General features: G+C 38.5%; 2 protein-coding genes across 4 annotated transcripts; both read left to right on the plus strand.

Moving 5' to 3' along the window:
• Positions 1-1,845: 1,845 nt before the first annotated feature.
• LOC21401721 lies at positions 1,846-5,831 on the plus strand. Of its 3 annotated transcripts, none has more exons than XM_024164271.1 (6): positions 1,846-1,919; positions 2,604-2,991; positions 3,071-3,518; positions 3,908-4,200; positions 4,663-5,067; positions 5,394-5,831. In XM_024164271.1, the coding sequence occupies exons 2-5, from the start codon at positions 2,689-2,691 to the stop codon at positions 5,041-5,043; spliced, it is 1,425 nt and encodes a 474-aa protein (XP_024020039.1). In that variant the 5' UTR covers positions 1,846-1,919; positions 2,604-2,688; the 3' UTR covers positions 5,044-5,067; positions 5,394-5,831. The 3 variants fall into 3 exon arrangements, with proteins under 3 accessions (XP_024020039.1, XP_010094390.1, XP_024020040.1); XM_010096088.2 differs by having other exon boundaries at positions 2,651-2,991; XM_024164272.1 differs by having other exon boundaries at positions 1,872-1,919; positions 2,635-2,991.
• Positions 5,832-6,828: 997 nt separating this feature from the next.
• LOC21401722 lies at positions 6,829-7,449 on the plus strand. Its single transcript, XM_010096089.1, has one exon. It carries the CDS (start codon positions 6,829-6,831, stop codon positions 7,447-7,449), a length of 621 nt encoding a protein of 206 aa, XP_010094391.1.
• The last annotated feature ends 9,883 nt before the right edge of the window (positions 7,450-17,332 follow it).

Here is a 17,332-nt window from a genome sequence, read left to right on the forward strand (position 1 = left end):
AAGGAAAAGAAAAGGAAATGAAGGGAAAAGGAAAGAAAAAGAAAAAAGAAAAAGAAAATGGACAAGTGTCACATATTTAAAATAACAGTCCAGAAATTCTCATATACACTTCTGGGTAAAAATATAAATACTGAGAATATTTAAATACCTTAGAATTATTTAAATTTACACGTCAGAAAGATTTATTAATCAATAATCAATTAATTAAATCATATTAGGCACACTAATAAATCTCAATTACCTTAATTAATCTCATTTAATTCTTCGGGGTGTTACAGTAACAAAACTCAAATTTTAAACTCATATCAGTAAAATGAATATTGTCAATATATACACTAGAGAGAGAAAGAGAGAAGACACATTATGTGTTCTATTTACTTTTTTAAAAGCTTCTATTTATTTTAATGATTTACTATAAATATGTTAATTGTTTCATCCTCTCTTATTAATTACATAAGATAATATTTTAGTAGTTATTTTAGTAAGATTTCTATTTTAAGTTATGCAAGCACTAGAAAAAGTTTGGTTTGGTTCTCGCTAGAGCATCTAATAGAAAAGAAAATAATATAAAAAGAGTTAATTATATTCATTCTTACACATCATTTTTCTTTCTAATTTCATTATCTTTCTCACTATATTATTTTATAGTTCAACAAACGTGCCCTTAATCAAAAGGTGTAAGAGACATTTCCTAAAAATGACTTCAAAATATAGAATGATGTTTTTAAATCGTTATTACTACTATATTCATGGATGCGGGGCACGAATGATAAGAAGTTAGTCATGTCCTACAATTCTTGATCATAAGGGGGAAAGAAAAAAAAAAAAGTAAATGGACGATCTTTTAAAATGATAAAACAAGTAGTAACTGTTGTCCAACTATTCATATCTCGTTAAAGGAATGAAGCAAAGGTATTTAAAATATACATTATAAGAAAAATAAAATACAGGAGATCGAAATGGTTTTTTCCTTTTCAATAATTTGGCTCCGTCACAATTCAAATAACAACTCAAATTTTTTATTAGTGTGTTTTCTTTTATAAAATTTAAATTTAATTTTTTTATTATAACATTTTTTCTCATATAAATTTACTTTTCAATTTATGTTTTCAACTTTTTTGCTATGAGAGTTGATTTTCTCTCATATAAGAAATCAACTCATTCACAGGATATTTTAACTAGTTGTTTTAAGGATCAAATTTTCACGAAGAAAACGTGGTGTCGTTTTCACATTCAAGCAGAGTTTGAAGTGATGACGACATGTCGTTTTTTATCTTTATTTTTATTTTTAATTTACTTTTAGTTTTTTTTTTGGAATGTTTTTTTCACTTTAATTTTTTATGTGTTTTTTAAAAATATATTTTTCCTATGAAAGTAATTTTTTTTTTGCATGTATTCTTATTTTATTTTTTATCAATAGTTAAAATAATTTTTTTTAACTGTGGTTCTACTTAATTATTTTTTATATAATTCTTATCATATCAAATGTTATTTTTATACATATTTTTTAAAAATAAATTTAAAAATCTTTCAATAATTTTATAAATAAATTTTTTATTATTCCGTAAATAATAAACTGAATAAAACTAGTAAAACTGAAAAGATAAAGTCGTTTTGAGCAATAAGCATACTGTCATCATTAAAAAGGACATGCCGTTTGACAGACAAGCAGAGTGTTGGCATGAAAATTGAAAACGGGTATGTCGAACAAAAACTCAATAAAAACGACACATCGTTTTTTTTCTCTCAGAAACGGACGGAACGGCAGCAAGCTTTAACGGTATGTCGTTTCTGTACGGAATCAGGAAAAAAATAGGAAAAAAGAACCCAGCCCTAATAGCCTATCGTTATTGTCTAAAGCCCTCGTTATACTTGTGCCATTTTCGTCCGTCCCTCTGCTTCTTCTTCTTCTTCTTCAGGTAACACCTTTTTAATCCTTTATCCGAGAACAATCTCTCTTCTTTCCACCTGTAATCTCATGCCTTTTCTTTATTTTTTATTTTTTTTTATTTCTGTGATTCAATGTAATGCTGAACTTTTCCCCTATTTTTTTCGATTCTCAATTCGCAATAATTATTTCCGAAAGTGTGCATTTCTATCCTTTCAATTCTATGGTTTTGTTTGCTTCCAATGAATTCTCGTTTGAGAAATAAAAGAAGTTTGAAATCTCGTTCACACACACACACACATGTATGTATATATATATTGTTTTTTTTTTTCTTTCGGAGCTAATTTGCCAAGCCAGAAACAGACTCTTGTGACTGTTGTTGCTCCTGTTTCTGTGTTATCGTTATTACTTAGCTTAGAGATTTTTCTTTTGGGTCTCTGAAGTTTGTAGTAATGCTGGACCTTTGATTTACCTTAAACTTGATTCGAAGCATATCTTTGTTCGTATGCTGTTTTCAACATCTAATTTGTTGTTGTTGTTGTTGGTTTTTTTTTTTTTTTTTTTTGGAACAAATTGATGGGTTATTGAGTATTGTGAACAAAAATATAATATGTTTTTATGGCTGTTGTATGATCCCGATTGAACTTATGTATAGTGTGCCTTTTTATTTATTGAACTTTGGACCCTTTTTTTAATTATTTTTTATTTTTGATAGGTTTGCTTCCTCTTTCTGGGTATTGATAAAGTATCCTTTATTAAAAGGTTAGGAAGGGAGTTGAAGTTGTGTTAAGTTCTGGTAGATGGCAACTAGATCCGACCAAGATGTCGATGATGATTTTAGCGAAATCTATAAGGAGTACACTGGACCTCTAGGATCTAAAGCCTCCAATGCACAAGATAAGGCAACAACAAACAAAAGGTCTCATGTAGGTTCTGATGAGGAAGAGGAAGCTCCTGATCCCAATGCTGTCCCCACTGATTTTACTAGCCGAGAAGCGAAGGTTTGGGAAGCAAAGTCGAAAGCTACCGAGAGGAATTGGAAGAAGAGGAAGGAAGAAGAAATGATCTGTAAAATTTGTGGAGAATCAGGTCACTTTACGCAGGTAATTTTTGAATGATTTATTGGTTGTATTATGTGTTGATGTTAGACGAGGAGCAGCTAATATTTGTCTCAAATTTTAGGGTTGCCCTTCAACTCTTGGAGCAAATCGCAAGTCTCAAGATTTCTTTGAAAGGGTACCTGCAAGAGACAAGCATGTAAGAGCACTTTTCACAGAGAAAGTGATACATAAGATTGAAAGAGACATTGGCTGCAAATTTAAGATGGATGAGAAGTTTATTATTGTCAGTGGCAAGGATAGGTTAATTTTGGCCAAAGGCGTAGACGCTGTTCGCAAAGTGATAGAGGAAGGTGGTGATCATAGAGGTTCATCTAGTTCTCATGTCGCGAGATCTAGGTCACCTGAGCGAAGTCCCGTTGGCTCAAGGTTTCCGCGCTCTGACTCTCTAAGGTCTCATTCTGGTCCCCGTGGTGCACCTCTGTTTGAACAGAGATTTCACAGGCAAGAGAAGCTTGTGGAAGACCGTATACGTGATAATCTGCCGAAATTTTCAAGGGATTCTTCACAAGGTAGGGAAAGCATAGGATACCTTTACGGCGTGCATAGAAAGCTGGTAATCCCATGTTTATAGCTTCTTAGGTTCCTGCAGACTTTCCAATGCCTTGTAAACCTTGTTTCTTTCTGAATTGTTAAATGATGCTGCTCTTTGCTTATCATTTGTTTGCAGCAAGAGGTAAGTTCTTATGTTCAAGCATTATGTGTACGGTTCTGAAAGTTAGAAGTAACTTTCGTGAGTGCGTCTGAATTGATCGGGTTGTCTCCAAAATTTACTGAAAGCCTTTCCGGACTTTTTGCCTCAGATGGTTTCACTGTGAATTTAAGATAGTATGTTGAGTTAAGCTACAAACTAGGTTAGCATCTTGAATCGAGTGCTTAATATACTCTTCATTTCGTGAAGCTTATGGTAAGGATGGAGCTAGGGGCCGTTCAAGTCATTCAAAATCTCCGGCAAACCCCCCTTACAACACATATAGCTCATATGATGGTCATAGTCAAACCATTGGTTCTTATAGAAGTGATGGATTTGATTCTGAGAGGAGAGGACCTGACATGCAATCTGGTTCTCAGTTTGATCATCCTGCGTTCCCTAAGACATTAGAGGAGTTAGAGATGGAGTTTAAAAGGGAGGCAACGGAACTTGGAAGAATTCGGGACAAGGAAGAAGATGCAGAAAATTACAAGCATCGTGAGGTATGAAGTAATTTGTAATGTGCTAGGACTTCTTTAACTTTAAAATGCATTTGTTTAGTCCTGAAATTTTTTCATCACATTGTAAACCTTTTATTTGTTTTTAACATGGGAAGCCAAAGGAAAGAGAAAACAAGTAGACATATTAATTGAAAGACACAAGGCCATTGCCCAGTTTTATGCTCTAAAAATTCCAAAAAAAAAAAAAAAAAGAAGAAAAAGAAGAAGAAGAAGCAATCACCAAGTATGGCCTCAGATAATTACTGTCTAAACTATTAAGAAGGCTTAACTTTTGGTGAAGCAATCAGGCTCGCCGCGCGCTATTTCATATTGTTCTGAAGTATATCATCAGTTGCCTTGCGCAATTTGAGTGGGCGAAAACATGTTTTTAAAACACCCCTCACTGTTGTAATTTAATAGTTTGCAAGTTTGTGATTTCTGACTTAATGGTTCTACGGGTATAAGGCTATAAGGGAGATAAGAGAAAACCACATGAAGAAACTGGCCATGTTGAGGGATATGCATGCAAAACAGTGGGAAGAATTTCTTCAATCTGATGCCCAGAGGCGTCAGCAGCAGCAGCAGCAGCAGCAGCAACAACAACAACACCAACAACAAGCACGTCAGCAAATTTCTACTTCAGGTTATGGTCGTTATAAACAGCAAGGTTTCTCCAACTATGATGGCTCCCCAGCTAATCCCCGTTATACGGGGGCCAATTTAGTGGACTCATTGAACAGGTACCCGAACCCCATGGAAAACTATCCTTCAAGGTCTCATGAAAATTTTGGTGAGTTCCAGCGCCAGAGGCGTGATGATTATGGGAAAGCCTACAATCGATACTGATTTGGTATTCTTGAATTATATTTGGTAAGTTTCCCTGTTCTCTGGGCAAACTAGAAAATGTAATTTTGTTGTATTTAGCTATCAATTTTTCCGACATATTGTGCATCTCCCATCCAAGTTCATGGTGAGCCTGCCAATTTATAAAAGGAGGCTATTGGGGCTCTGAGATGCAGAAATTTGTTATGATTCTTTTAGAACTCTTAGAAACTTTGCTATATCTCATTATTAAAGGGTAAAAGAGTGGGGTTCTGAGATTATAGGGGCTTTTTGGTTGACTAAAAATGGCACTTTTTGGGTATATTTTTTCCCTTGCTTGGCGGCTGCTTAAATTTCGCTCAAAAAATTTTCAGGGTCCATTCTGGTCAGGGTCAGTAAACATAAGGCAGAGGGAGCTTCAGATCTAGGTAAGTATGTTGTGTTGTGGTTATGGATGTAGAAGAAGAGATTGGTGCAGATTAATTCGTTAGAACAGACTCTTGTTTTTCAGTTTGGTGTAGGCCCTGTTCTGAACTTCTTTGTTGTAAAGAAGCGAAACAAAGTTTCGAACTGTGTTTCTGTGTTATTTCAAAGTTATCGACTCTTTGCTTTCCCGATTTCTCAAACACCATCTTAGAGACTAGTGCAATGCTTGTATCTCTACATCATTATATGCACACGTGCGCGCGCACACACGTATGTAGCTTCCACATATCTTTATGCATTGTCTAGAGCATTCAGCGGCACCGAGCTGCAAGTTGTGGAAATCTTGAGGAATTTGTTTATACTATATGCCACTATGAAACAAGGTAAGGAACTTCTTCATGGGATATTGGGATGTTCAATGCGGAAGCTTCTTTCCTGGTAAGTAGGTTTCAGCATGGTTAGTCCGGGAGCGCTTAACAATTCCACGAATTGCGTCAACCATGCGGTTACGGTTTTAATCCTTATGTTGTTTCACTTTTTATATTCGGGTTGTAATCCAGTTGCCCGATTTTCATTTTCTTTTGAAACCACAAAAGCGTGTGAACTGGCTACGCAATTGCCTAGGCAATATCTGTGTAATTTACAAATTCATTTCCCCTGCGATTGTTCCAAGTTTTGGAATCCTTGGCCGGTGCCTCCAGTTTCTGAAGAACAGATTTTGCAGAGTTTTCCAAGCATCAACATCAAATTCAGTCTGTTATGCCCGTCCCAACAACAAATAATAAACGAAAGGCAAAATCAATTTATTCAATATCTGAAAAAGTCCCTTTTCTCTGTTTTATTGCTGTGGACGTGCATGAGAACTTATTACGTGGCTAGCAAAAAATACAATACTGCCTTTCAAACAAATTCAGCTAATAAACCTTGAATTCTTCAATCCATTGGCACTTGCTTCCCTGCTATATCTATATTACAACTTTGACAACGAATGGCTTAAGTTGTGTACGTAAGTGAGAGAAAAATATTGTAGTAAAAAAGTTAAATTTAAATTTTTGTGAGAGAAAATACTGTAATAATAAAACATGAATTGTTACTTGAGTTGTAAAATGAAGAAAGTTGACGTTTAAGTCTAGGTCTCTTTTCAAAAATAAATAAGTAAATAAGCATAGGCCCTTTTGTATTTCGTATTAATTCCCACTTAGCTGTCGGAACATACCACAAACGATTCATTAACTTATGTAATCAATTACTACCGTCTTAAGATGTTCTAGTAGTCGGATCGACATGTAATTATAACTTTCATATATAAACACAAGTGACCAATATAGTATATGTTCAAGGTCTAAGGAAGGTGAAAGAGCAAGAAAAGAGAGAGTAATTGACATGGTTGTTGACGTATACTTGGTCCCTTTCTCCGGCGAAACCATAGAATCAACAGTAACAAACGATGCTTCCATAATAGAATATTGGATATTGAAAAATGTCAAAATTTTTCAGGAGAGACATAACATCATAGGGCTAAACTGCAAATGGGAGCCTCACCCCATGAATATTATCTCATCATCAAAAGGCCACAATATCTCGACCATGCAGTTCTGCGTGGACACCAAGTGTCTGATTCTCCAACTCTCACACATGAATTACAACGATATTCCTCAATCTTTGAAGAGCTTCTTGAACGACTCTAACAATACGTTCGTGGGAATTGAGGTTGAGGAGCTCGTTTCGACCCTAAAAAACGAGTATGGAGTTTGTTGTAACGAAACGGTGTTTGATCTTCGAGCACTGGCAAAGAGACGTTTCCCGTTAAGCTTCGGCGGAAGACCTGGCCTCAAAACGCTTGCTTATGAGTTGGTGAAACTTCCTGTTTCGAAACCCAACAAGAGGTTTCTTAGAGATTTCAAAACTTTGAATAAGAAGCTTGATAAGGATCAGGCTAAGAGTGCTTCAATTGATGCGTATGCTTCGTACAGAATTGGCCAGAAGCTACTCATGAAAATATGACGATAGGGATGATATACTACATATCGATATGGTTCAATTGATCTTGGTGTACTTCTAACACATTGCAAAATTTATCTTTATAATATTATTGGACCATTCGATCGTATTTGTACTAATTAGTATGTAACTAATGAAGAGTGGGAGTTTTATTTGAACTCTAAATTTCAAATTAATTAGTTGTTTTTCATTATTGGTGCTATGTTTAGAGTTTGTCAACTGGTATGGCTAACACGTTCGTTTAATAATTGTTTCTCCAGCCAGCTTATACGACCTTAAAGTAAAATACCTAAAACAAAATTAGATAATTACCATCATGTTGTACATGACTATATATGTATGTTTACATATATAATGTATCCACATATATATATATATATATATATATATTGCAAATACTAGTAATTTGCCAACACAATAACGCTTGAGATTTCCTGTAGTGGTTGTTGTTAGTTTACTAATCCATCCCAAAAGCTTAAGCTATTAGGAGGTGGGTCAACAATAATTTTATACTTTAATACCATGTTAGTTTACCAATCCATCCCAAAAGCTTAAGTTATTAGGAGGTGAGTTAACAATAATTTTATACTTTAAAAGTTGTTTCATTCCATATTTGAGTCTTGGCTCGGCTTTAGTTGATCATTTGGAGAAAAAAACTAGTTATGACATCAAGAGCAAAAGATGAGGTTGAATTATTGGACCTTGAAAGTGAACGGACTGGTGATGAAGATCAATTAAATACGGCTCTTGGGGAAATATGCAAGTGCAGAATTAATGAGAAGAAGACCAAATTGTCTTGGAAGGCTCAAAAGCCACCAAGGCATCCCAAAGGTCCTTCATTGGATGCTGGTGACTGGACGTTGGTAAGGGAGATTGCGCAACTTCAACTTTCCAAGGAGAAAAAAAGGCCAATCAGCATTGAAAACATAAGCTTTCAAGGCATCATCTTTGAAAATTGGTATATTAGCCATGATCCTTATTTTCTTCTCTCTCTTAATATTTGATTGTAGAATTATAAATTTGTGTTCTAGTATTGGCTTTGGTCTTCATTTTCTCCCTATTTTAACTAGTAATCTTCAATTATAATTTCTATTTTAATTAAATATAGATTATTTTAATATTTTTTTGAATTTAAAATATAAATAACTTTTTTAACTTTTATTTTATGTCAAAACAAAGAATAAATAGCTAGTTATATTTAGTTAGTGGAAAATATTTTAGCTAAAATAGCTAATCATTTAACTAAGGGTTGGAGAAAAACTAAAAAAAAAAAAAGCTAAATCATTCATTATTTTAATTAAAAATATGATATAACTAGCATAATTAGAGTTACTCTAATAGGTTTTTAGCTATTTTAGTTAGAATTTAACTAAAATTTAGAAAACTCCTTCATAGATGCTCTAAATCAACAGGTTAAGTTTAACCTCTTTATTTTATTGTTTCTAGTTTTCCTAATCAAGCTTCCGCTACATATATAGCTACGTTTAGTCAAGACTTACATTCCTACGCATTCCTTAGTTTTTTTTTTTTTTTTTTTTTTTCGTTTCTCAGAATCATGTCGTCGACTCATTCTCTTCATATTGATAAGACAACAAAAATTGAAACAAGCGTTATCACTCATGAAACGGCGCTGGACGAAGCCCTCACATAACTGCTTCGTACGTCGAAAGCAGATTGATCATCACCGAGAAAAGTCGTCGCTTTCGGCGTAGAGAAGTCTTTTAGATCAACATCAAATACTCCAGTTCGTCTCCGAAAACGTTGCTGTATTAATACTCTGAGTAGGAAGTCATTGTCTAATCATACAGCTCATTCATTTCACGACCATTCCCACTTCCCTAGCCAAGTTTCTCAACATGTCTCGTCTGACGTTCGTTGGTCTCAGAATCAAGCACGCCGTGGCAGACCTTCGAAGAGATTATGGTCTTAAATGCAGAAAATATAGTTGAGCTAACAGGACTTCCCAAATGGCGTGATCATAATGCAACTAGTCTTTACGCTTTTTTGTATATAGCATAGGCCGGTAATATAGGTTACAACACGACTAAAAAACGATATGAATTTTGATACAAACGTAAATGGTTTGTATTACAGAGTGCACTCTTTGAGTCAGTGCCAAACTCCTATAGAAAACTCTCCAAAATTCACATAAAAACTCCCCATACAAACAATGGTGTCTTTTATACCCGTTCCCCATTGCCTAAATGGTTTGTATTACAGAGTGCACTCTTTGAGTCAGTGCCAAACTCCTATAGAAAACTCTCCAAAATTCACATAAAAACTCCCCATACAAACAATGGTGTCTTTTATACCCGTTCCCCATTGCCTAAATGGTTTGTATTACAGAGTGCACTCTTTGAGTCAGTGCCAAACTCCTATAGAAAACTCTCCAAAATTCACATAAAAACTCCCCATACAAACAATGGTGTCTTTTATACCCGTTCCCCATTGCCTAAATGGTTTGTATTACAGAGTGCACTCTTTGAGTCAGTGCCAAACTCCTATAGAAAACTCTCCAAAATTCACATAAAAACTCCCCATACAAACAATGGTGTCTTTTATACCCGTTCCCCATTGCCTAAATGGTTTGTATTACAGAGTGCACTCTTTGAGTCAGTGCCAAACTCCTATAGAAAACTCTCCAAAATTCACATAAAAACTCCCCATACAAACAATGGTGTCTTTTATACCCGTTCCCCATTGCCCAGAATCCCAACCACAATTTATTGAATTAAGCAACAAAATAACAGATTGCTAACAAACCGGCTAAGGCTACTCCTCTCGCCCGCGATTTCTCAACGGTTTTTCCCCATCTCGAAATCCTCAAACCAGTCTGGTTTCTTACGCGTCTTTCTCTTGCGTGTTGCGACTACCTCATCTTCTCGAGTCTTCTCGAACTTTCCTTCTGATCCAGCACGTTGAGCTTGAGTTGAAGAAGAGTTGCCTTGGGCCTGGGCTTGATATGTTTCAGCAGCCCACGAGTCTTCTGAGGCCTGAGGCCCAACCCATTTATTTATTTTCTTTTGAATCCAATCCTCCTCCAACTTCAGACCTTCCCACGTTTCACTTCCCTTCCCATCAACTTTGACCTTGTCCTCAAGGTCAGGCATGTCATAGAGCCGATTGAAAGGCTCGAGTGCTTCCTAGGTTGCATCTTCCTGGAGGCTGTGCGACCACTGAACTAGCACCTGCGTGATGGTCTTTCCATGTTGCTGTGCTTCTCGGACTGCCAAGATGGCTGTGGGGTAAATAAGGGGTCTGTTAGCATGGCTCTGCTCTGGCAAGGGAAAGGAAACTATGGAACCATCTCCCTCAAACTCCTTTAACAGGGACACATGAAAAGTGGGGTGAATTTTGCTTTCCAGAGGTAATTCTAGAGTGTAAGCCACCGGCCCAGCCTTGGCTATGATTTTGAACAGTCCGAAGTATCGCCTGCCCAACTTCGAGTGTAAACGCCGAGCTACAGTTGTCTGACGATAGGGTTGGAGCTTAACCAAGACAAGGTCCCCAAGATTGAATTGCTTGTCCTGTCTTTTCCTATTGGCGAGCTGCTGCATCCTGTTATGAGCGTGGTGCAGATTGACCTTCAATCGTTAAAGGATGTCATCCCTAGTGCGTAGGCAATCATCTACGGCCTGGACGGTTGAGGATCCCCTAGTGTAAGCCAGAATAGTAGGAGGTGGCCTTCCGTACACGGCTTGGAATGGCGACATCCCGATGGCGGTCTGGTGGCTAGTATTGTAATGATACTCTGCCCACCCCAAGAAGGTTGACCACTGTTTTGGGTTGTCGGCAGCAAATGCTCGCAGGTACTGTTCCAAATATCGATTCAAGACCTCCGTTTGCCCGTCCGTTTGAGGATGGTAGGCCGAGCTCATCTTCAAACGGGTACCCATTAGCTCAAATAACTTGGACCAAAACTTGCTTGTGAAAATCGGGTCCTTGTCTGAAACCAGCGTCCGCGGTACTCCATGCAACTTAATCACCATCCCAGTAAAGAGTTCGGCAACTTTGGAAGCCGTATAGTAGGAAGGTAGTGGTCCGAAGTGGGCGTATTTCGTTAATCTGTCAACAACCACCAAGATAGACGTATTCCCCTTCGAGTTTGGCAGCCCAACAATGAAGTCCAAGGCTAAGTCCTCCCACACTCTGTCGGGCATCTCCAATGGTTGCAGCAGTCCGTAGGTAGCTGAAGTGGAGTATTTCACAGTTTGACAAGTGATGCACCTCCCCACAAATTCTTTGACATCCCTACGCATGCTTGGCCAGTAAAAATTAGCGCTGAGTCGGATGTAGGTCCGTTCGATTCCCGCATGTCCGCCTATTGGCGTATCATGGAACTCCTTCAGCATTTGCTGCTTGAGCTTGGATTCTTTACCGAGGTAAAACCTGTTTTGGTATAAGAGGACCCCATTTCGCCATTCCCAATCCATATTAAGGACCCTGGTCTCCAGTTGTTGGTGAAGCTTCATCAGTTCAGGGAATGTCTGGTTCTCCTTACGCAAGTCCAACAGGAAATCAAACATCCCTGAGGAAACCGCAACATTGAACTCAGTGTGGGGCACCTCCACACGGCGGGAAAGAGCGTCGACCGCCGAATTCAAGGTTCATGCCTTATATTCAATCGAAAAACTGTACCCCATTAATTTCTGAAGGTAATGTTGCTGCATCGGAGTCTGGATTACTTGTGTGAGGAGGTCCTTCAAACTTTTATGGTCTGTTCTAACAACAAAATGTCTCCCTAGTAGGTATTGGCGCCACTTAGCGATGGCTTCGGCCACGGCATGTAGTTCCCTCATATAAGCCGAAGCTCCCATCATTCTTGGGCCCAACTTTCTACTAAAAAATGTTATTGGGTGCCCGTCCTGCATCAACACCCCTTCTATTCCAACACCCGAGGCATCCGTTTCTACCACAAAGGTTTTTGTGAAATCGGGCAAATGTAGCACCGGTGTTCGAGTCATAGCTTCCTTCAACCTATCGAACGCCTCCGTAGCCGCCTCTCCCCACTTGAAATTGTCTTTTTTGAGGAGTTCCGTGAGGGGGCCAACAATGATCGCGTATTGGGTAACGAACCTCCGGTAATATCCGGTGAGGCCCAAAAATCCACGTAACTGCTTCAAATTCTATGGCCGTGGCCATTGTGTCATTGCTTGCACCTTTGCCGGGTCTGCCTGCACTCCATCCTGAGACACCAAATGGCCCAAATACTCAATGGTCCCCTGAAAAAAGGTACACTTGCTTTCCTTGGCGAAGAAACTGTTAGACTGGAGGCAACTCAACACTATCTCTAAGTGTTACACATGTTCGGCCTCACTCTTGTTGTAAACTAAGATATCATAAAAGAAAACAATAATAAATTTCCGCAAATATGGTTTGAAAACCTGATTCATGGTCGCCTAGAAGGTGGAAGGCGCATTCGAGAGTCCAAATGGCATGACAACAAACTCATAATGCCCGTCGTGAGTTTGGAAAGCAGTCTTGTGCACGTCCCTGCGATCCATTCTGATTTGGTGATATCCCGCCCGCAGGTCTAACTTGGAAAAAACCTCTGCTCCTCCGAGTTCATCCAGTAACTCATCAATAGTTGAAATTGGGAACCGGTCCTTAATGGTAATCGCATTGAGGGCCCGATAGTCGACACAGAATCGCCATGTCCCATCTTTCTTTTTTACCAACATCACAGGGGAAGAGTAGGGGCTGTTGCTGTGGCGAATGAAGCCATTCTCGAGCATTTCCTTAACCAATTTCTCCATGACATCCTTTTGGAAATAAGGATACCGGTAGGGTCTAACATTGACTGGTGTACTGCCCGGTTGTAGGTGTATCCTGTGATCGATATAGCGTACAGGAAGAAGTGATTTGGGCTCCTCAAATACGGCCCTAAACTGGTGAAGCAAGTGTCTAGCTACACTCGGCAGGGTTGCCCCTAAGTAGTCATTGTCCATTCTGCTAGCCTCCTTACTGCCCTGCGTAACTAAAATGGTTGGAGCCAAAGAAAATAACTCACTCACACTGCCCGCCTGAAGTATGGTGTTGAGTTGGGAAAACGTTACTTGGGTAGCTGCTGCCGTTTTGGTCCCTGCCAGTGTCACCTTCTTACCCTTCCATTGGAACTCCATGGTGAGTTCGTTGTGGTCATGTAAGCAGGGCCCTAATGTCCTCAACCACTGCATTCCCAGTACTACATCCAATCCCCAGATAGGCAATACAAACAAGTCTACAGTAAAACTAGTCCTCTGTAACTCTAACTCTACATCTGCACATTTCTTATCGCAAGTCAATTACTGCCCATTTCCCATATAAACTTTGAATCGTTTGGACGCCTCTGCTAGCAATCCTAGTTTGGTTACCAGTGTCTCTTGAATAAAATTATTGTTACTTCCTGTGTCAATGAGAACTTCCATAGACTCTGTTCCATGTTTGGCCATAATCCGAAAAATCCTGGGATTTACTGAATTTGCTAGGGTATTTAAACTAACCTCTATTTCCTCATCAGGGAACCCCTCGTCCACGGCAGGCGCTGCTTCTTCCTGGCTCTCCTCTATTTCGTCCTCTCCGCACATGAGCAGCACCCTGTTCTTGCAGCGATGATTAATGTTATACTTCTCATCACAACTAAAACAGAGGCCCTTCTCCCATTTTTCCCGAATCTTTACCGGCGAGAGTCGCTTAAGTGGCAATTTCAAGCTTCCCAGCGGTGTCTGGTCACCGTGAGGTGGTGGAGTTCCTGGAACCGCGTTGCCTCTAATTCTCGTGTGTCCAGTTGTAGGAGTCCTGGACTGGCCTTCGTAGTGGCAGTACCCCTCCCGTCGTTGTCGCTGGAACATGTCGTCATTTCGTTCTTCATAGAGCTGAGCTTTGGCCATGGCTTCTGCCAAGCTCTGTGGCGGTTGCATCAATAATTCCCAGTGAATTTCCATCTTCAATCCCCATAAAAAAAAATTCATGAACATAGGCTCAGTCACCCCTGTGATGCGGGTCATTAATTCCTCGAATTCAGCCCTGAACTTTGCCACGGTGCTGGTTTGAACCAGTTTAGAGATCCGTCCCAATGGATCATCATAGATGGACGCGCCAAACCTTTTTTTCAGCTCAGATAGGAAATAACTCCAACTGGTTAATCCGCCTCCCCTCTCCATCCACTGGTACCATGTCGTGGGCTCTCCGTCTAAGTGGAATACAACAACTGCAAGGCACAGGTCTGGGTCGACGCGGTGTAGGGCCTGTCAAACCGGGGTACGTCCAATCGCAACGTCTTGAGGAGTGAGTTCATGTATGAATGTTGAGTGTCGAAGTCTGGCCGGTGTCCTATGTACGGCCTGTCGTCTGCCTTAGCGCTAGATTGCCCCGCCGTGACCTCCAATGCCAGACCTGAGCTCTGATGTGGCTGGGGGAGGGGGGAGCTGAGCAAGCTGAGAAAATCGTTGGTCGGTGATAGCCATGTGTTGCTCCAGTATCAATGAAAACTTCGCCAACTGTTCGTCAGAATGCTGCTTAAAACTCGCCTCCATGGCTTTCATAAGATCAGCTATGTCTTCATTCCTCATCCTCTCAATGAAAGCACTAATGATACAAACGTAAATGGTTTGTATTACAGAGTGCATTCTTTGAGTCAGTGCCAAACTCCTATAGAAAACTCTCCAAAATTCACATAAAAACTCCCCATACAAACAATGGTGTCTTTTATACCCGTTCCCCATTGCCCAGAATCCCAACCACAATTTATTGAATTAAGCAACAAAATAATTGATTGCTAACAAACCGGCTGAGACTACTCCTCTTCTCGCCCGCGATTTCTCAACGGTTTTTCCCCATCTCGAAATCCTCAAACCAGCCTGGTTTCTTACGTGTCCTTCTCTTGCGTGTTGCGACTACCTCATCTTCTCGAGTTTTCTCAAACTTTCCTTCTGATCCAGCACGTTGAGCTTGAGTTGAAGAAGAGTTGCCTTGGGTCTGGGCCTGATATGTTTCAGCAGCCCACCAGTCTTCTGAGGCCCAACCCATTTATTTATTTTCTTTTGAATCCAATCCTCCTCCAACTTCAGACCTTCCCACGTATCAAATTTTGCGGGTTAGAGTTGAGAAAAAGATATTCGAGTCTGAATTGAGTCGACCTGAAACTAACACGAAAAACATGAGTCAATTTCAAGTTGGATCCGCCTAACCCGAACACGACACAAAACTGGTAAAAAAACTAATATATATACATATATATATATATATATATATTTCAGTACATATTTTAGATTTTATTATACACTTGCGATATTATGATAGTTATACTCAAAATCTTATATTATTATTTACTTAATTTTGATGAATGTTATTGTATTTTAATGTGTTATGACCAAAATAGACATGGTATGAAACTTAAATATATATAATTATTTTTGGTATTTAGAAATACTTGTTTAACTTTAAAAAAAAAACATAATGCTATGATTTTGAATTTTTTAACAATAAATTTATGATAATTAATTTTTTTTTTTCATTTCTTCATTCATAATATAATTACAACTAAAAGGAGCATTAGTGACAATTACTCAGGGACAGTTGCAGTCTTCGAGTTGTGGAATTGTTTTGTGCTCTCTCTCTTGCAAAGCTTGACAGGGACAGTTGCAGTCTTGACAATGCAACCAAATACCATAATTATCAATTTTGGTGGGGTTCTTCTAAAAAATTTGCAAGAAAATATGATAAATTTGTTGAGAAAATTCATGCCAAGAAACGAGCTAAGCCAAATGATAATTAATTATAGGACCACAAATAAAGAACATTTCAAACATATTCATATCCATACACACACACACACTTATGTAAATGAGCAAATTCACACATTGATAGGTGAGGCCCTCAGACCGGGCTAGGTGGAGCCGCCTAGCTTCGATTAGGATTATCATTTCCTAATCAAAATACCATTGGTATAATAGGATTATTAATGAAGCATGCTAGAGTGAAGCTATGCCATTTATTTATTTATCTACATTGGATTGTTTAAGCAAAAAGAAATAAATATATGAAGTATTGTTTTATGGCACATTTTGCTATTTTTTTTACGTGCTTATTTTTTTGATAATAAAAACTTTATTGATAAAATTCAATAACAAGGGCAGAGGACAAAGGTATCCGTTGCTGCAGCATCGCGCAGCATTGTTAGGAGACAGTTTAGCAATTGTGAGCCACGAACAATGATATTGGCCAATTTTATTTGCACATTTTGTTATTAATTAGTTTTATCTTTGTTGTTCATTTTCTTACAGTCAAATTATTATTAGTTTTTAACATCTTAAAATCAACTTTAGTTTTCTTCTTAAAGACTTGAATAGAATTAACTTAGCAATTTGATTTCAAAAACACTCAATCCCTGTGAGACGATACTTGGTTATTCATCATTTTACTACTTGTTGACTCGTGCACTTGCGAGATTCTAGATTCACAATTTTAGGCAACAAGTTTTTGGCGCCGTTGCCGGGGACTGTCTTATTTGAATCTTATTGTTAAAGTAATTTACTATTCAAGTATTTTTGTTCATTTTCATCAGAGTTTCTGATTTTTGGCAGGTATTTGGAACAACTTGTATGCAAGAACCTGAGTTATTCCTTCTTGACCCAGAAATTGAAAGGACTGTGAGAAGGAGAAGAAGGGAGCAGCGAGGATTTGCTCACGTACAAGAAATGGCCGAGGAAGACGCTCAGGGGATCTTACTAAATCAGGGGCAGCAGCTTAATGCTCTTGAACCAGCCCCAAGACCGTTTGTGGTTGATGACTGTGATCGAGCAATCAGAGATTTTGCAGTCCCAGTTCTTGATGGACTAAATCCTGTGATTGTTCGGCCAAACATCCAGGCCCCACACTTTGAACTTAAACCGGTCATGTTTCAAAT

The sequence above is a fragment of the Morus notabilis genome, unplaced genomic scaffold (assembly GCF_000414095.1).
Source record: "Morus notabilis unplaced genomic scaffold, ASM41409v2 Scaffold227, whole genome shotgun sequence".
Taxonomy (NCBI): domain Eukaryota; kingdom Viridiplantae; phylum Streptophyta; class Magnoliopsida; order Rosales; family Moraceae; genus Morus; species Morus notabilis.